The 20,869-nt window shown below is 39.1% G+C and overlaps 1 protein-coding gene across 4 annotated transcripts in view; it reads left to right on the top strand.

Annotated features, from left to right (window-relative positions):
- The first annotated feature begins 8 nt into the window (after window positions 1–8).
- The window catches only part of St7l (suppression of tumorigenicity 7 like), a 65,609-nt gene continuing 44,748 nt past the window's right edge, over window positions 9–20,869 (top strand). The window contains exons 1-6 of one of the 4 annotated variants that reach the window (XM_060392938.1): window positions 9–776; window positions 3,076–3,158; window positions 6,251–6,416; window positions 9,126–9,180; window positions 10,517–10,632; window positions 18,203–18,281. In XM_060392938.1, the coding sequence (XP_060248921.1) occupies window positions 563–776; window positions 3,076–3,158; window positions 6,251–6,416; window positions 9,126–9,180; window positions 10,517–10,632; window positions 18,203–18,281 (713 nt within the window). In that variant the 5' untranslated portion in view covers window positions 9–562. The remainder of the gene's footprint in view (window positions 777–3,075; window positions 3,159–6,250; window positions 6,417–9,125; window positions 9,181–10,516; window positions 10,633–18,202; window positions 18,282–20,869) is intronic. The other 3 variants (XM_021634229.2, XM_060392937.1, XM_021634228.2) reach the window with 3 other exon arrangements.

Raw genomic sequence — 20,869 nt, 5'->3', positions numbered from 1 at the left:
CAGCCTAGAGCGGGAAGCGCGCTAGGAAGTGGCTTTGCCTTCAACGTCTTGCAGTCTCGACATCTTTCTCACTGAGTTTCAGGCATTTCCCCGTTCATTCCGGGAGGGTGGCGGCGTGTCTCGTGGTGCCTGGGATCCCTCCGGCCAAGTAGCAGTTGCTACACCTACTTGTTTTCCTGGTCCCGTTGGTCTCGTGGGCAGCCGAGTCCGGTGCGCTAAGAGCTGCTCGGCTCTAGGAGACACCAGTACCTTTCCACCCCGGAACGGGGCGAAAGGCGACCCACAACCTCGTAGGGAACCAAAACCACTTCCCTCCGGCGCCACATTGAGTCCGTTTCCTGCGGAATGAGTGTCACCATCGGAATCTTCCCCGCCCTCCTAGCGGACTAGGTAGCCCCTCGGTCGGCCACCGCGCTCCGCCACATTCCGGGTCTCCGTCCGGTTCCTCAAGACTGAGTCTTGTCGGAGGCCAGCTTCAAGTCCGCCACTATCCCAGGATTCCCAACTCCGGGTTTCCTGCCCTTCTCCCCTCCCAGGTCCCGGCGCCTGCCGGAGCCGCAAGATGGCGGACGGAGACTACTTCGCGGAAGCCGCGCGAGCCGTGGGCTGTCCCCATGCACCTGCTCCCGGCTTAGGCCTGGGCCCGCCGCTGGGCTGGAAAGAGCGGCTGAAAGCCGGGCTGGCGAATTCAGGGTCCACGCTGTGGTTCCTGGCGGGGCTGGGGCTGCTTTACGCCCTGAGGGTCCCGCTAAGGCTGTGTGACAACGTGACAGCGGGTGAGAGGCCCAAACCTCCTGGACGGTCGTGGGCTGGCGCCAAAGATCAGAGAGTCTCAGGGAGTCATGGAGGGCTTTTGCAGAAGGAATGGGTAGTGCATGCTCCAGTGCGTTAGGTTTGTTTTTTTTTTTCCTCCCCCCTCGGGCCTCAACAACCCGGCAGCTGATTGTCAAACCTGTGCTGCAGTTTATCGGCCCCTCCCTAGAGCTTGGAAGGTTCGCCCTCTCGGTTCTGTGTGCGTTACGGCAGGGAAAGCTACCTGACAAGCTGCAAGCTTCAGGTAGTAAGGCAGAAGAGAGCATTCCCGGATATGGACACACAGATTTATATACGTTGTTATAATTTGCCGGTCTCCTTGAAAATCGTACCTTTTCAGTCTCCAGCTGTCAAGAACCCACACCCAGAAAATCAAGATAAGCACATCCATAATACAAGATAGAAAAATACTAAGATTTTAGTGGAATCATACTTTTACTGTAAAACGGTTCTATTAAGAAACGTTACTTGTAATATTTTTATCCTTCAGACTTCATCTTGAGTAAAAATATGGTACAGGAAAGGGAGAGGGGAGAGAAGCACAAATAACAGTGGGTTTGTTTAATATGTTCTTTCAGCATTTGTACAGTGTTATGTAGCCTGGGCTACAAGATAAAGACTTGTAAGCAATGTTGATCCATGTGGATTCTGCAAATACTATTCCATAGCCATAGGTAGGATGAAAGAATGGGGTCCTGGACGTTTTCTGGTGTTATTGCAGTATTTCTTTTTGCAGCCTCAGAAGATGGAAGTATTTCTGTTAGACGGTGACTCTTTTAAGTTTTCTGTTCCTTGAGAAGGCAGTAGTCTCCCTTTTCTATTCCATGAGATGACATGAAAGACTGCAGGATGATGTTTTAAAATGCTTTGGATGTTTTAGACATAGGTACCACATAACAGGTGGATGAAGTGTTTAATGGTAGTTTGTATGCTCATTTAAATGCTATGCATTGAGTTTGTCATTTGTTTTTCTATTTATTGTTGCTTTGAGGCCAGGTTGTAGCCAAGACTGGCCTTGAGCTCCTGAGTTGAGCACCATTTCTTAAGTGGTGAAATTAGAGACATATACTACTAGCCTGGCTTAAAGAAATTATTTTTATAAACTTTATCTCTGTATGGTCCAGGATATCCTCAAGCTGGAGACCTTCCTGTCTCAGCCTCCAGAATGCTAGCATTGTAGGCTTGAACTACAAAGTCTTCTAACTTTGGTTTTATTTTCTACCTTTTAACTACATAGACCATTTAGATGAAAGCAGTTGACTATTACAGATTTTTGTTTCTTTTAAAACTCAAAATTGGGGTTGGGGATGTAGCTCACTTGGTAGAGTGCTTCCATAGCATGCAGGAAACTGTGGGGTTCGATCATTAGCACCCATAAACCAGGAATGCTGATGCATGCCTGTGATCCCAGTAATTGGAGATAGATACAGGAATATCAGTTGTTCAGGGTTGTCCTCAGTTACATAGTGAATTTGAGACCAACTTGGACTGCTATATTAGACCACTTTGTAAATGTGTTTAGTTTTTTATCCTATGTATTTGATAAAATTCTAGTCTAAATTATGACTTGTATTTTAGATTTTTAGAAAAGCAGGCTAAATGATCTCATTTTGACTTTTGATTTTTTTTTTTTCTCTTTCTTTCTTTGAACCTAGAGGTTGATCCTAGGGCCACATACATGCTAAGCCTTATTATGATTTACTTCTTATTTAACTAAGCAACAGTGTAGTTGTTTTTATATACATGAGAAGATTCTTAAGATATAAAACAATGGGGATTTTAAGTCACTTTATACCTTTTGTTTTTATAACTTTTTCCAAATGAGTTTCACTTTATGTATTAATATAAGCAGTTACTAACAGGGTGGTCAGCTTAGAATTTTTGAGCTCTGCAATAGTGGAAAAACATCTGTATTTGGTAGAATTTTTAAATTTTGATCTCTTTCTGAACTAGCAACATGATGTCTATGATGCTGGGCTGCAGCAGTAAGCCACTGCTTCCCACTCCCCGCTCATCAATGTGGAGAGTAAACACCCAGTGCTGGCCAAGGCAGTATGCTGCTAAGCTGTGGCAATTGTAAGGTTAAAGATGTAACCTACAGTTTTTCCTTGCAGCATTTTTAATTTATAAGCTTAATTGGACATAACCTTACCAGAAGTCAAACATCTGTATTACTTACTTCCATCTAAAGATCCTTGCATAATTGCAGTGTACCTCAAATTTGTACCTTGTAAAAACTTTGCTGTTTTTCTTTCTTAACAGTGACAGGGTTTTTAAGTTCACTGACGCCCAAGTTCTATGTGGCACTCACAGGGACATCTTCTTTGATATCTGGACTAATATTTGTAAGTAGTTTCTATTTTCTTCATCCCTATTTTGATTCTCATTTAAAGGTCATTTATGTGTGTATAAATTTATAAGTGTTCACCAGGATTTCCAAAATATGTTTGATATTTGGAAAAAGTTACCTAGAGAAACAAGTTTGAGAAATGCCATGTTTCCTTCTCTTCTTTTAGAGAGTGGTAAGTAGTACTTATTATATATTAGGTTTCTTTTTGAGATAGGGTCTCATTATGTAGCCTAATGGCCTTGAACTTAAGGTGGTTCTCCTGCCTCTACCTCCTGAGTGCTGGGATTGCAAGGGTGAGTCACCATGCCCGACTTCATTTATTATGTATTAAATACTTGTATCCAGGGATGGCAGAAGGCTCAGCAGGTAAAGGTGCTTGCAGCCATGCCTGACTGACAACCTGAGTTTAATCTCTTGAACACAAATGGTGAAAAGAGAGAGCCAGCTCCTGCACTCATGCTTGCTTGCATGCTTACACACACACCCCAGTGTAATTGTTAAAAAGACCTGTATACTGTAATACTGGGTTGAGATGGATCAAAGGGCCTACATTATTATTTCAAAATGAATGAGGGATTGGGGAAATGACTTAGTAAAATGCTTGCTACATAAACATGAAGATCTGTTCAGACTCCCATAAAAAGTTGGGGATGCTTGCATACCTGTTATCCCAGCTCTGGGAGGTAGAGTCAAGAGGGTCCCTGGGGCTTACTCTCAGCTAAACCAGCCAAATGAGTGTACTCCAGATTAAGTGAGAGATCTTATCTCAGAAAGTAAGGGAAAACCAGGTGTGGTGGTGCCCACCTTGGGCCACTCAGTACTTGGGGAGGCAGAGGTAGGCAGATCAGCCAAGGCTACAGAGGAACCCTGTCTCACCTCCCCCCACAAAAAAAGAAAGTAAGGTAGAGAGTAATTGAAGAGACACTTGGCCTCTGCACACATGTGCATACACATACACATATATGTCAGCATCCATCCTTTACACTGGAATTAATGAAATGGGTCATGTACAACTACTGTTACCAAATTTTTTGATTTTTCAAATGGTTTCAAGAGAATCTGAATGTACAGAATTTATTTATGTTAGAAACAGGATCTCTTGTAAGCTAGTTTGCTTGAACTTACTCTGTAGTCCAGGGTGGCCTTGACTGCCTGGTCTTCCTTTTGCTACACAAGTATAACCTATCGCGTACAGTTTGTGCAGTGCTGGGGCCAGAACCTAAGGCTTTGTGTGTACAAGGCAAGCACTTTACAACTGAACTTTATCCCCAGCCCCTGAATATGCAGGCTTTATTTAAAATCTTGCAACATTTTAATTTTGACAGCATTGGGCAGACTATAATTTGTGTCTGGAATTTAGCCTTCACTTATTCACTTAGTGAAGACCCAATATCTTCTCTGTAGATGGGGAAATAATAGTATTCATTTCACAGTGGGAACTAATCGAGATAATACATGTAGAAGTTTGTAATATAGAATTAGGCTCAGGGAGCATGGACTGAATTTTGGCTGTTATTCCGGAAGTCACACAATAAGAGACCCCATTTGATTTTAACTTTTTTTTTCTTTTGCTTCAATAAGATACTACTTTTAATTTAAAAAATATTGAAAAATATGTTCTTCATTAGCATCTTTACAGTCTAGTGTTTCTTATTGTATGCTTTGGGAAAATTCTGCTACATATGAAAGTATTATTTATTATGCCATTTTTCCTGTTCTTTCTTCTCATCTGTAGGTGGTGCTATACAGCTTTAGTAGAAAGTACAGTATGTTTTTAACTTTTTAAAATCTTTGAGATAAGGTCTCAAAACAGAGTTTAGTTTGTATTTATGAGCATAAGAAACAGAAATACAATGAATAAATATCCTGATTTTTAAATAGTTCAGCCTGGGGAAGAACTTGTCTCAACCCATGTTCATATCATTAGACCAGTACTTTTAGGTTCAGAAAGCACTTTCTTAGGATTCTTGTTAGTTAAATTTACTAGGTGAGGAAACTGAGGCTCTGAGATGTTTGAGATTAATTGTCTTGCCCAATACACACAGTTAATAAATAATGGATCTAGTATAAAGCTTGGAAGTTTGATCCTAGTTTAGTATTAATTGCTTTAAAATGGTTGTTAATTATGCTGCAGGTCAAATCAGATGACAGTGAAACATGCATGAAGAGTTACATTATCTATTAGATACTCTTCTTTCTGTATTGAAATGTCCCACTCTGTAGCCTGTGCTGGCCTGGCATTTATGATTCTCCCACCTCTGTCTCATAAGAGTTGAGATTAGGGGAGGTCCTCCTCCCTTCCATCTGACCCTAGTCTATCAGGTCTCATCAGGACTGGCTGCATTGTCTTCCTCTGTGGCCTGGTAAGGCTGCCCGCCTCCTCAGGGGGGAGATCAAAGAGCCAACCACTGAGTTCATGTCAGAGACAGCCCCTGTTCCCATTAGTAGGGAACCCACTTGGACACTAAGCTGCCATGGGCTACATCTGTGCAGGGGTTCTAGGTTATCTCCATGCATGGTCCTTGGTTGGAGTATCAGTCTCAGAAAAAATCCCTGGGCCCAGATTTTTTGGTTCTATTGCTCTCTTTGTGGAGCTCCTGTCCCCTCCAGGTCTTTCTATCTCCCCCTTCTTTCATAAGATTCCCTGCACTCTTGGGGAGGAACATGGGAGGAGAAGAGGGAGGGAGATTGGGATTGGGAGGAGAGGAGGGAGGAGGCTACAGTTGGGATACAAAGTGAATAAATTATAATTAATAAAAAATAAATAAATTTTTAAAAGAGTTGAGAGTAAAGGCATGTGCTATCACATCTGACTCACTCTTAGTATTCTTTAATATCTTTAACAAGTGTAGAATGTTGCCTAAGCTTGTCTGAACTTCGTGACATATCCATAAGAAAGGTATTTCACTTTTACATCGCATCTGTATTCTGTGTTTAGGGAATCTTGGGTTTGGGTTTTTTCTTCTACTTGCACTTCACCCACCCAAGAACAGATTATGCATTTAAAGTGCTGAATTGAATAGGAACATCTCTTTCATTCCAATTTATGAATTACATTTCAAGTGAAAATGTTTCTCTTCCTCATAGATATTTGAATGGTGGTACTTCCATAAGCATGGCACATCTTTTATTGAGCAAGTATCTATAAGCCATTTGCGACCACTAATGGGAGGAACAGAGAGTAACATTTCAGAGCCGGGCTCTCCTGCCAGCAACAGAGAAAGTGAAACCCTCAGACACCACCATCTATCAGGTGATTACTTTTTTGGTGCTTTTAGAACTGTGTAATTAAGATTGATTTCATTACAGAGGATAAGAAAGTCAGTCTCAACACAGAATACAGTAGTTTTTGTGTTCATGTCCTCTTCATATGTAATGATGTTAAAAGATAGGGGCTTTGGGATAATATCAGATCACAAAGGTAGAATTCTCTTGGATAGAATTCATATCCTAAGGAAAGAGACCCCAGAAAGCTACTTACTCCTGTCACTTTATGAGGAAATAGCAAGAGAGTTCCATTCACAAACCAGAAAGGGAATCTTTAGTGCCTAGCACTAGGCACTAAATGTTCCAGCACCTTGAATGTGGATTTGCCAGCCTCCAAAAGTATAAGAATTAAATTTATTAAAGAAATAAATTAAAGAAATAAATTCTGTTATTTTTATGATACTCAGTTTGTGATAATTTGTCATAGTAGTCCAAATGGAAAAAAAACACAGAGACAGCCTTTTTTCCTATAAATATAGTTAACCCGTGCGTAGTATAGAGCACAATTATCATCAAAGTCTAATTGTAGCCTGTCATCTCTAGATACAGTTGTTTGTTTATTCAATGAAGCAGAGTTTCACTATGTAGCCCTGGCTGGCCTGGCGCTCTCTATATTCCAGGCTGATCTCAAACTCACAGAGATCCTTCTGTCTCCACCCCTAGAGACTAAAGGATGCACCACAATGCCCAGCCAGATGCAGTTTTTTTTAAATTTTATTTATTTATTATATATACAGAGTTCTGCCTGCAAGTGCACTTGCACTCCAGAAGAGGGCACCAGATCTCATTATAGATGGTTGTGAGCCACCATGTGGTTGCTGGGAACTGAACTCAGGACCTTTAGAAGAGCAGCCAGTGCTCTTAACCTCTGACCCATCTCTCTAGCCCCCCAGATGCAGTTTTTAACTTGTGGTCCAAGGTACTTGTTCTGGTTTTAGCCATAATATCTACCTTTTAGTCAGTAGGGAAAAGAAAAACCCTCACTTCTCCTAATTCAGCCTACACTGTTCAGAAGTGCCTTGCATAAATAAGGCTCTGTTCAGTTCCCAACACCACCAAACAAAAAGTATCAGCTGTGTAATTTTAGCATGTGGGAGATTGAGGCAGAAGGATCAGGGGTTGAAAGTCATCCTTAGCTAAGTTTGAAGGAACACTGGTCTTCACACAAGAGGATAAAGGTTAAATAACATCATGAAGGTAAACATTTAATCTAATAGGATTGTTATAAGAAGAGAAAGGGGAGAGTATTCTCCGTCTCACTACTTCTCAAAGACAGCAAAAAAACCTACTATCTCTAAGTCTGTCTAGGGCTGAAGAGTTTTGAGATGCATGCCTGAAATATGGACAACTCAATTGCTGTGATTACAGATGTGAGCCACCATGACGGGTCCTCCTTAGCATGCTCTACAGTTGTGTGTGTGTATGTATGTATGTATGTATGTGTGCATAGGTGTCCCATACATGCATGCACAAACAACCTATAGGTTACTACCTCATTTTTTTAGATTTATTTATGTTGTTTTAATATTTAATATGTAGACATTCATGCAGGTATGTGTGTGCCTGGTGCCCAAGGAGATCAGAAGAAGGCATCGGATCCCCTGGAAATGGAACTATGAATGTTTGTCAGTTATCGCATGGGTCTTGGGAAACAAACCAGGCTTCTTTGTAAGAGTAGCAAGTGTCAAATCATCTCTCTAGCCCCCTACATGTTATTTTTTGAGATAGGGTCTCATGATGTGCTTGGAGCTCATCATTTAGGTCAGAATGGCTGGCTGTCAGGCCCCCAGGATCTACCTGTCTTACCTCCCTAGTATGGAGTTACAGAAGCGTGCTGCCTCATCTGACTCTTATGCAGATGCGAGGGATCTGCTTGGGTCCTCATGCTTGTACAGCAAACATTTTACACACCAGCCATCTCTCTAGGCCCAATGTATAGCTTATACTTCCTCAGCTTGGAATGTTCTGTGTCTGGAAGCTTCTTCTTTTAGGCTTTTTTGTTGTTTTTGTTTTTTGTTTGTTTTATGTGCATTGGTATTTTGCTTACATATATATCTAGGTGAGGGTCTCAGAAGCCCTGGAACTAGATTTACAGACAGGTATGAGATGTCATGTGGTTGCTGGGAATTGAACCCAGGTTCTCTGGAAGAGCAGCCAGTGCTCTTAACCACTGAATTAAGAGCAGCTCCAATTCTTTTAGGTTTTTAATGTTAGTTCAAATGTCATTTGCTCTAAAATCTTCTGTGATAGACTACTTTTTTTTTGTTTTTTTAAAAGGTCTTGGGTCTTGGAATAAGACAGGTCTAGTATAGTACATGTCACATAGTTCAGGTAGTTGTTTATGTGACAAATTCTCATGCTATAGAAGTTAGTTCCGGAATCTGTGAGAGGATCTAGGAATATAAGTAGATGAAGTTTTAGTAGATCCTATTTTAGAGAGGAAACTGAAAAGAACTGATAACTACATTGTTAAACAGTAAGAGTTGTAACTGAATTATAAACTAAACACTGTTGAGACAGAAATACAACAATAACTGTATTTGATTCTGTGCTTCCAGAGAGCAAGGGTGAACTATACCTCTTTCATATTTGTGGTGTCTGTGATTGGACTATATTTAGAGCAAAGAATCAACAGTGTTGGTTAATGGAAATTTACCTGTATTTGATTAAATTACTCTTTCGTCTTGTTTTTTAGAGTGTAAGGTCTGGAGAAACCCTTTAAACCTCTTTAGAGGAGCAGAATATAGAAGGTAAGACATTTCCTTTCAGTATAAATGTGGTGTGAGTCTTAGAGTAAAAGTTCTGTGAAGCACTTGTTTTTATAAATAGATCACAGCCTTTTCTAATTGGAGATAATGACTATATTAAAGTGAACGATTAGCTTAAGAGTAGGTATCATCGTCACCGTGTTTACTTCTTTTAATATTAAAGGAAATAACATCTCTTTAAAACTTCTTGTTTGACATTTTCATAAATGTATATAATACATGTGGTCAGGTGGTCAGGCTGATCCTTTCATGTTCTCTTATTGTCTTTCTCCCACTAAGTCTCAATTCTTCTTCCATGTTTTTTTTTTTTTTTTTTTTTTTTTTTTTTTTGTGACCCACTGGATTTATCCACTGGATCATGAGTCACCAGTGGCTCCTCCCCAAGCCCTTGACTGCCATTAACTCCTCTGGGCAGGACAGGTCCATTAGCCCCTCTCTCATCTATGACTGAAAGTTAATTGACTCAGTCTTATGCCAGTCATGAGCATCATGGCCGTAAGACAGCATTTCACAGGTCTCTTCCCTATTGTTCAGATCTTACAGTTTTTTTCTGCCTTCTCTTCTGTGATAGAGGTCCTGGGGCTTTTTTTTTTTTTTTCCCTTCTGTTTCTGTTGTTATTTTGAGATAGAGGCTCACTCTGCAACTCTGGCTGTCTTGGAACGCTTATATACACCAAGTTGGCCTTGAATTCATAGAAATCTATCTGTCTCTGCCACATCAGAGTGCATTTGCTTACCACGACCATTTTTGCTTGTTTGTGTATTTGTTGTTATTGTTTTGAGACAAAATTTTTCTATATACCCCTGGCTGTCTTGTTACTCAATATGTAGACCAGGCTGGCCTCAAAATCACAGAGATCTACCTGCTTCTGCCTTCTTAGTGCTGGAATTAAAGTTATGGACCACCATGCCCAGCCAAAACAGGGTCTCCTGGAGCCTCCTTTTATAGTATCCATTTCATATTAATCTTTATGAGAATGTCTTACTATTTGAAACATTTATATTTAGTATCTAGTTTTTAGAACATTTTGCTGAATAACTTACTGGTTTATTCTGTTTTTGAGACAGGTTTCATATTGTAACTCAGGCTATCTTGAATTTTGTTATGTGGTGTAGGCTGGCCTCAAACTCATAGGCATGAGTAACCATGCCAGGCTGAACTATTTATTTTTTCCTGTTTTAGTGTTTTACTATTGAACCATAGAGTAGTACTTTTTTACCCCTTACTGATATAAGCTTTAAAAACACCCTGAAATAGAACTTGTAATCACTTATTTTTATGACTTAAGTGTCTGTTAACATCTTGTGTTTGCTACAGATACACTTGGGTGACGGGTAAAGAGCCACTTACTTACTATGACATGAACTTGTCTGCCCAGGATCACCAGACCTTTTTCACCTGTGAAACAGACTTTTTACGTCCTTCAGACACAGGTACGTATTCATGTTACAGATAGTGATTGTGAAAACTATTTCAAGTGTTCTTAGAGCTGTGTATGATAATATAAATTTACTTTTTTGAAATTATTTATGTTATAGATAAGAAATTCAGTTTAAATTAAACTAAAATATGCTTATAAATGAAATTAATGACTAGTTTATAAGAATTTTAAATGTTTTATGTGATTTTATTAATTAAAAAACAATTTCAGAACCAGATGGTGGTGGGGCACACCTTTAATCTCAGCACTCTGAAATCAGAGGCAGACAGATCTCTTTGAGTTCAAGGCCAATCTGGTCTATAGAGCTAGTTCCAGGACAGCCAAGTGTATACAAGAAACCCTGTTTTGGAAAAAAAAAAAAAATTAGATCAAATATAGCAGAAAATAGTATACATTGCTTTGGTCTGGGAAACAATTACCTGACAATAGAGCATGGCCTGGGGAGATTACCCAGTGAGTAAAGTGCTTAGTGTGCAGATCTGATCACATGAGGTGAGGTCTCTAGAACCTGTGTGAAGGTGGACATAGTCCTGCACAGACCTGTGATCCATCCACTCCCCTGGGCAGATGAGAGGCAGGAGAATACACAGAAGCTCAAAAGCCAGCTAGAACAATTAGACCCTACCATAGACGATGTGGAAGGTGAGAACCAACACCCACGATTGTCCTCTGACCTCGGCACATGTACTCATGAATGTTTGTGTGCACACACACAAACGGAGAGGGAGGATATGACAGTTGAGGAATGATAGGTAGAAGAAACATACGGTATGCTTTATTCTAGTCAAGAGTGAAGATTCGTGTAATGTGGTAGCTTATAGAAGTGTTTGTGTTTAGATCTCTCTAAGCTGTTCCCTACAGAACAGTATTACGGGCTGGGAATGCAGCTTAGTGGTATGGGCTTTCATAGCATTTGTGAAGCCGTGGGTCTGAGATCAGCACCAGGGAGTGGCAAAGGGAGTATACAACCTAAAGACAGAGCCATTTCCCTCAACTTTGCACTACTTTGAATATCTTTGCTTTATCTGCATGATGAATCACTAGTTAGATTCTTAAAGATGCCTCCTCTGAAAGCTCTTATAATATAGTATATGTTAATATATTCTTTGATGCAATTATGAACGAATGGATTAATAATGAATGGATGGATGGCATTGGTATCACACACTTAAGTAATTTCATTAATAATAATTAACACATGGATAGCATGTGTGCTAAATCTTCCCAGTCACATTATGAGATAAAGAGCTATTATCAGAGGCCTTTTAAAAAGAAGCAGCTAAGCTGGATATGGTGGTTTATGTCTGTAATCCTAGTCCTCCGGAGGCTTAAGCAGGAGGATTGTGTGAAGTTCAAGGCAGCCTGGGCTGCATAGTCCTAGGTCAGCTGGGGCTATAGTGTAAGACTCTCTCAATCCCAGATGAATGGATGGATGGATGAATGAATGAATGAGCAAATGGGAACTGAGGCAAAAGGAGGTTGAGTAACATGGCACCCACAACTAAGTGATAAAACTGGACTTCAAACTCAGTTATAGCTCTCAACCACTGCACTGCTTCAGCTTCAGCTGGCTGCATTGTGAGAAGAGGAATCAGCAGTGAGCGTCTGAAGAAAGCCAGTTTCTTACCATTGAAGTGAGCTCATTCTGTCCCATTGTTGCTGAATAAACTATGCTAAGGATTGGTGGCAGCAGAAAAGCCAAGGATTTTTGGCGAAGTGTATAAGCTGGTTTAATTACAAAAAGAGGAGAAAAGTGCTTCTTGTATGACTGCTCACTGTTTATGGTCACAGCACAAGTGTGTGTGTTGAGGGAAATTGCAGTTGAGCATCAGCATTGTCCATTAATGTTAGAAAATCAAACCTCATCTCCTCTCACAGGCCAAATTGCAAACAACCCTCAGACAGCCCTCAGGGCTTTTTAAACCATTTCTGTTTGAACAGTTCCACAGAGAATTTTGAAAATATGTGAGCCTTTTCACACATTTTAAGCTTCATAAGGTTAAATAATTGCAATGAATATAATTTTGGCATATTAGAAAATACAGACATTTAAAAAAATGAACCAGTATTCCCTGTATTTTAATGTATACCATGAAAATCAGAAGGTTTTACCTGTGTGTGCATGCCAGAATAGATGCTTGCATTTCTCACTGAGTTATAGCTAAGAATTTGATAATGACCATTTTCCATTGAAAACTATAGGAACAAGCACTCTAATAGTAGTAAACCTTATACAAGTCTTTTTTTGTTTTTCTTTTTGTTTTTTATGAATGGGCTTTCTTACATAGTCCAGATTGGCTCACATTTTTAGAACCTCCTGCCTTAGCCTCCCACACACTTGGAATTTGCAAATATATGCCAGTGTAAGTTCCTTTCTTCTTGAATGCTTATCTCGTGTGTGTGTGTGTGTGTGTGTATGTGAATATATAAATAGCTTTAATTAGTTTATGCTTGGGAGTCTTACTATTCTTGCAACTTTTCCACATAACCATTTTAGATAAATTTGAATTATATTTAGCCATAAGATTCTGAATGTTATAGTGTATTTCTTTTTTGTTTGTTTTTTGTTGTTGTTGTTGTTGTTGTTTTGTTTTGAGGCAGGTCTCACAGTATAGCTCTGGCTGTCCTGGAACTCATTATATAGGACAGGATAGCCATTGAACTCACAGAGATATTCCTGTCTCTGCCTCCCACATACTGAAATTAAAGGGGTGTGCCACCACCTCTCACTGTTATGATATACTTTAATTATATTCTTGTCAAGTCTTTAACAGCTATATACTTAGCTCTTTTTTTTTTCTCTTTAAAATACGCCCTTTAAGGGAGCTGGAGAGATGTCTCAGACAAAGGTCCTGAGTTCAATTCCCAGCAACCACATGGTGGCTTACAACCATCTATAATGGGAGCTAATGCACTTCCCTGGCATGCAGAGTACTAATACACATGAAATACATAAATCTTAAAAAAAATGGAATATGCCCTTTAATGACCTAATTGGGTGTTTTCATTCTCAAGCCAGTCAATCAAATCATACTGACAGAGAAATTTTACCCTATTCTCTATTTTTCAGTTCATATAGACATGCCAACGTTTCCATCATTAACCATTTCTCTTACGTATGAAATTTTTTGCTTTTTTTTGTTTTTGTTGTGCAAGGTAGGGTCTTCTCTGTAGCCCAAGTTGTCCTCAGCCAGGTTTCTAGGACTGTGAAACCCAGCTCTGAATTAAGATTATGAGAAGATGAATTTTTTGAGCTTTGCCTAATACTTGTCACTTGATTCTGTTACTCCTTGCCAGTGCACTCTTTTGACATCTTGTAAGGACCCTCCCTTAGGAGTAATGCATTTTTTTAAATGACAGAGGAGGGGTGCTAATGGGACTAATACACATGGTTATCACTCCTTAATTCAAAGCTTCTAGGAACCAAATATTCCTCTCTCTCTCTCTCTCTCTCTCTCTCTCTCTCTCTCATTCTCTCATTTTTAAAAGAGTCTCATGTAGCTCAGGCTGCCGGCTTTAAATTCCCTACGAACTGATGATGACCTTGAGTTTTTTATTTTTCTGCATTTACCTGAGTGCTAGGATTACACCCACTTTGCATGGTGCTGGCACTGACTGCAGGGTTTCCTGCATGCTCGGCAGCCTGCAAGAAAGCCACACCTCCATGCGGAAGAATATTGTTCCTCACTGCGGAGTTTCACTACTCAAAGACAAGTAAAAGGCAGGAATCCTGATTCTCAGGTGCCTGGGTTTGGGATGGCTATCCTCAGCCGGGTTCATGCCTGTAATCCTAATATTTGGAGGGCTGAGGCAGGAGAACTCTACCTCAGAAATAAACAAACAAATAAATACCCCCATCACCCAAATTGACTGTTCCAAATCTAAACTGCATTGTATTCTCAACCCTTAGAGGTTTTGAGCTGTTCATACACACTGAATCTAAGAAGATTTAGAATGGCCAAGGAGCAAGCCTTTCTTTTGTAAGCTGGAAGTGAGCACACCTCTCAGGAGAGGGGGTCAGTGATCATGGTTAGGTAGGAAGGGATAAATAGGCTAGTCACAGGAGAATTTTTTTCACATTCTGTCAGCTATAGGAAAGAGTCATGTAACTTTTAATAAGTTGAGGCTTTTGATATCGATTTTCTTAAGACCACATGTGTCATTTTGGTTTTACGTACTATGTCATCCTTGTAGTTTTATGTACTTCCAGAGGTGTGCGTAATCTAGTTAAATTCTGAACTCACAGGTGGACTTTGCTGAGTGAGAATTCAGGTGAACTGTCAGTTTCCTTTTCATCCCTTCAGGCACTCACATAAAAGCAATGTTGTATGTACATCAGTAATTTTTATGCATTCATGTGAGTAAGATGCAGCAAGTTTCTCTTGACCTATTGTCATTAGTGCTGGCTCTCATCTCGTTGACTTGCTGGTTTAAGTCTGAAAATAAGCATACCCTCAATGGCTGCTCAGCAGGGCACTTTGAAAGATCAGTTTTCATATTGAATATTTAGAAATGAGGACAGGAGCTGAGCTGTAGATACGTGTTGTCCCGGCTGCTAAAGAAGTTGAGGTGGGAGGATACATCCAGTAACACTGGGTGGCCTGTCTCAAAAAGCAAGACAAAACATTAAACAAGCAAAAACCCCAAGAGATTTCTTACTAGCATTCAAATTTATGCTTTGAAGAAAGTTGGGAAATGTAGCAGTGGACCTTTGTCACTGCTCAGCTAGTGCTGAGTGGCGGCTCTGCTCACACAGTGTGTGTGCTCCTGGCACTTTGTTCCTTCTGGTATTTCGTAGACATTTACATCTGTAGGCCTTGACCTGCAGAGAGGTGCAGCTCTCTTTTGTGCTTATGAGAATATTGCAGATATTAATTGAAAAATAGGTAAGTCTGAGTGAATTGGGTTTTAATGGATGTTTTAATTATTTTAAGCATATCATGAGCTCAGCATTTTGATTTAAATTATTCTCAGGCCATACACACACACACACACACACACACACACACACACACACACAGACATTTTTCTTTCTCTCTCCTTTTTGTTTTTTTGAGACAGGGTTTCTCTGTTTAGCTGAGTGCTGTCCTTGGTCCCTTTTGTAGACCAGACTGGTCTCGAACTCACAGAGATCTGCCTATCTCTGCCTTCCTGAGTGCTGGTATTATAGGCGTGCCTGGAAATATATACATTTTTTAACTTGTATTTTCCCCTTTTACTTTAGACTTAGAAACACCTTGATTGAGTTGAAAGGCAGGAATGATAGAGGATTTGAAAATACAAGAATAAGAAAAAAATGCTTAAAGATGGATTATATAGACTCAATAGAAATAAAATTACAAAAGATATTTTCTTCATGCATTAAATTAAGATTGATAATACAGACTGAGTATCCACTGTCTGAAATGCTAGGGACCAGACATGGTTTTTAGATTTTAATTTTTGAGATATTTGTATGTGCATAATGATATATCTTGAGAACAGGACTCAAATCTAAACTCAGAATTCTTTTTTCATATATACCTTATACACAAAGTTGGAAAGTGATTTCTTTTTTTTTTTTAGAGGGGGGGAGCTTCTTTAATCTGGACTAGCCTTTTACTTTTTAAGTAGCCAAGGTTGGTCTTGATCCACCTGCCGCTGCCTTCCAAGTTCTGGGGTTACAGCCTGTGCTACTGTAGGCCTCTTATTGTACCTCCATCTTGACTGCAGCCTAGCCTGTGAAGTCAGGTGTTGATTTCCCTACTTTTGCTTTCCTGTTTTGTACTTTGGAGTTTTGTATTGAGATGCTCAACATGGCTTGAAGGGTAATAAATTGGGGAAATCGTCACTTTCCTATGCTGACTCGAAGTACAAATTAATTTTATTGAGTGGAGTTGGAGAGTATGTAGACAAAATCTTTTAAGGGCTGTACCTATTTTAAACTGTTCTACAAAGAAATATTTGGTAGGCTGTACAAAGAAAGAAACTAAAAGATTGCTTTTTTGTCTGTTTTGTGTTTTTGTTGTTGGTGTTTTGTATTGCAGTACTGAGAACTGAGCCTTAACCTCACATATAAGGTTTTTTTTACCACTGAACTTTATTCCCAGACAGTTTTGCTTATTTGTTTAAGTCAGGGTCTTGCTCTGTAGCACTGGCTAGCCTGGTACTTGCTATATAATCCTGGCTGGCTTCAAATTCACAGTGATCCTGTCTCAACATCCTGAGTACCAGAATAAGAGTTTTCACTACCATACCTGGCTGAAAGATAGTTATCACAATGGTTTTTCTATTGTTGATTTTTATGTTTGAGACAGGGTTTCATATAGCCCGGGTTAGTCTCAAACTTTCTGCATATGTTAGATGACCTTGAACTCTGGATCCTCCTGCTTTCATCTTTCAAGATTTAGGGTTATAAGTTTATACATAACCTACAATGTTTTTATAGTAGGCTAGCACTCGGAATAACTTTCCATTGAAAGGGGATTAATTAGATAAACTATGATTATATACTAGAATGTTGTATAATCACCTCAAATGCTGATATAGAGTTCATAGAAGAGAATCCTATCATCACAGGTTCACAAGCCTAATATCACAGTCTCTTTCTGTATCCTATTTTAGTGCTGTGGCAGATTGATGTTCTGTACCTGGTCAGAATCAGGCGTTGCTGCCTTGCATCAATTTGTCAAGTTCAGGAAGCATTAGCTGTCAGCTAGCTGGTGACATGTTTGATATGAAAAATGTATTTTTGTTGCACATGTGGAATATATTGTCTCATTTTCTGAGCCAAGACTAATATTTTGTTTCCAAAAGAAAACTCAAACATTTTCCACGTTTTTCTTTCTGGACAGTTGGAGGTTTTGTTCCAAAGTCAACATTCATAAGTTCTCCATTTTTCTTATCAAATGTAAATTAAACCAGGTAGTTTTGAAAATCTACTTTGCGTGTGTATTTGTTTAGCTTTTAAGTGACATCATGTAGTGTGATGTCTTCATTTTGGTTCAGTAAATGATAGCAAAACCCATCCCATTATTCTAAAGAAATCCTAACTTAGGTTAGTGAGGTTTTCCAGAGATGTGCTGTATTCTAAATTATCCCAGTCTTCCTTCCAAGTTTTCATAGAAAATACACATCTACACATTTTTCCTATACTGAATCATCGTTTAAACAACGACTATTTAAGCTTTTGTGTATTTTTAGTGGTTCCATATACCCTTTTCAGAATGATGAAAGTAGCACTTTGATGTTTATTATAATCTAATGTCACTCAAACTCAATTTTGGCATGCACTTAGATACATAAATGTTCGTGTGTAATAATGATGTGATTAATTCAGTTAAGTACTTCATATGTTATCATGAAAATAGATCATAGAAAATAGATCATATTCTTATTATAAGGAAAGTATCCAGATTTAATATAAAATTCTCATGTAAATGTGAGCTAGTAACCCAGTTTCATATGTTTAAAAACATGATATTTAAAGCTTTGTTTATTATTTTAGCTCATTCTTCATGCATTTTACGTAAGATGATTTATGTTTACCATCTCATCCACTCTTTGAAATATTTTTCCCACAGTTATGCAGAAGGCATGGAGGGAAAGAAATCCTCCAGCTCGCATCAAAGCAGCATATCAAGCTTTAGAGTTAAACAATGAGTAAGTTGGAAACATAAATTTGTTTTAAAAACAACCAGGCAAATAATTTTGTATTTCCTTTTATCTGCTCATAAGATTCGGAACACTGGCAGTCTCCATTCTTATCTTGCACACTAGAGATAAGGCTTGCAGTGTTTTCTGACATCTCTATTTTTCTTTTGAAAGTATAAATTGTTGTATGGTTTTACATAAAAGTATTTTAGAAGTTCTTTTTAAATAAAGAGTACTAATAAAGAATGCTAATAATACTTATTAGTTAAAAGGACACTTAAATGTTTATGCCACTGTTTTATTTTTCATCTAAATCATTCATTTAAAGCACTCACCAGTCCTGGGAATTTATACTCAGCAATGGGCTATGAGACATGGAAAGAGGATTCAAAATTAGCAAAATAGCTCTGTCAATTTTTTTGTTCATGTTAACAGCATTTACTTTCATAGCTCACTGTATTATCTTTATATCTTAAGACAGAAATATAAAACACCAAGTCAGTGTTTGCATGGCACAGATCAGTGCCATTTATCCACAGTAATATAGTGCAGTAGTTCCTAAATGAATGTCAGATGGGATCATTCAAAGAATGCTATCTGGCTAATATGAAGCTAGAGTTTTTCTCGAAGCGTTTTTATCACCAGTAAGAAGACCCTCACGAGGGAGCAAAATAATGCTAGTGACCAGCTGACAAGAGAGTGAGTGACCTTTTGGCACTGTAAAATAATCAGAGCTTTACTGAAGTAACCTAGTGATTGCTAAGTCAAGTAGAAATTACCTCAATATAAGGGAGTTCCTGCCCTATTGTCTAGCTCAGTGGCATACTTGAAGACAAAATGAGCATGCCAGATATAGGTTTATTATCCCAGGGAACAGAGCTATTGTTGTTGGTTTTTATTAATATGATGGTTCTTGAAGCACCAGCTCAAAGCGTTTGCCTTTATTTCAGTTACCTTGAAGTTCTCTGTATTGACCATACTAAGGTGAAAATATTGAGAGAATATGTGTTATTAGGCATATCTGTCTGATGATGCCAAGGATAAAACAGAGGGACAAGAAAATAGACAAACAAGAAAGTTTATGAGGAACGATTAGGGAATGAGACACTGGTAAATAGGGCCTTGAAAAGCTTCCACAAATTCCTGCGAGCCTCAAAGGCCCAATTTTTGACAGTTAGGCACATGAAAAAAATATTTGGTTTTCAAGTCTTCTTAAGCCCATATATTATCTTAATTCATGAAAAAAATGGATAAAATCCAACAACATTTTATGACAGAAATACTAAAAAATGTTAACTATGTAAGGAATGCCCTGTCTGGATAACATTTAGGTTGGACACAAGTAAGAAATGAAAGCTATGATAGTAGTAAAATACCTGAGTGAACGTTGCAAGTGTGCCCTAGTGTGGACATAGGGTAGAAGAATAAGAAGGGAATGGTCGCAACAACCCAGATGAGCTCTGCTCTGCAATAAAGTTGTGTGGACGCTGCTTTTTCTTTTTCTTACACTGGCATGTACAGATCTGTATAAAAATCAGGGCCATTCACCAGGCTGCAGCTCAGACAAAAGCAAAGGAGCTACAGTAAGAAGGTAAGGGAGACAGTGACCACCCTGCCCCCTTGGCACCCAAGACATTCTGAAGCATGGGGGTAAGGTTGGCATACTGACTGTTTTGTACAAGGGACCCAGTTGGTGTGGTATCTGATGTCACAGCCACATGCTGACCAGGATTCTGCACACACACACACACAAATATATATATATCTGTGCCTTCACACACGCGCGCGCGCGCGCACACACACACACACACACACACACACACACACTTCTGTATATGCACACACACTACATACATACACTAAATGCCTACTTGTGGAGTCTTGGTTTTTGTACTTTGTAGATAGTTAAGAAATCTTTATCTGATCATTAATTGATCACTGTGCTAACCAAACACAAAGCTCATTGCTCACACAAAACAAAGAATATACAGGTTACAAAATCGTCAGGAAAGCTGCTAAGTAAAAAAACCACAATAAGAGCAACAAGAGGGAATATAGAAAATCTGATTCTAGATTTGCCAGAATATTGGAGTTAAAAATTTCATTTTTCAACAAAAAATTATGAAACATGCAAAGAATGTGGGTGTGGTGGTATATACCTCTTTTTTTCTTTCAGATTGATTTATTTATTTCATGTGCATCTGTGTTTTCCCTGCATGCATGTCTTTGTAAGAGTGTATCAGATCCCCTGGGTCTGGAGTTATAGTCAGTTGTGAGCTGCCATGTGGGTGCTGGGAATTGAACCCAGGTCTCTGGAAGAGCACCCAGTGCTTCTAGCTACTGAACCATCTCCCTACCCCTGGTGGTACAGGCTTCTAATCTCAGTAGTCAGGAGGCTGTAACTGAGCTCTGGGATAGCCTGGGCTACAGCTATGAAATAAAACAACAAAACACAGCATTCAAAGAACAATAGAACAAAAATGGAAATGGTATTCATGGAAATATGTCCCCAAAATCTGGACTTTTGACTTGATAGACTTTAAATCATCTATTTTAAATTTGTTCAAAAGGCAAAAAGGACCACAAGAAAGGTCTTT

The sequence above is a fragment of the Meriones unguiculatus genome, chromosome 10, assembly GCF_030254825.1.
Source record: "Meriones unguiculatus strain TT.TT164.6M chromosome 10, Bangor_MerUng_6.1, whole genome shotgun sequence".
Lineage (NCBI taxonomy): Eukaryota > Metazoa > Chordata > Mammalia > Rodentia > Muridae > Meriones > Meriones unguiculatus.
The sequence above is the reverse complement of the archived record's forward strand: the minus strand, read 5'-3'. Positions and strand labels throughout refer to the sequence as shown.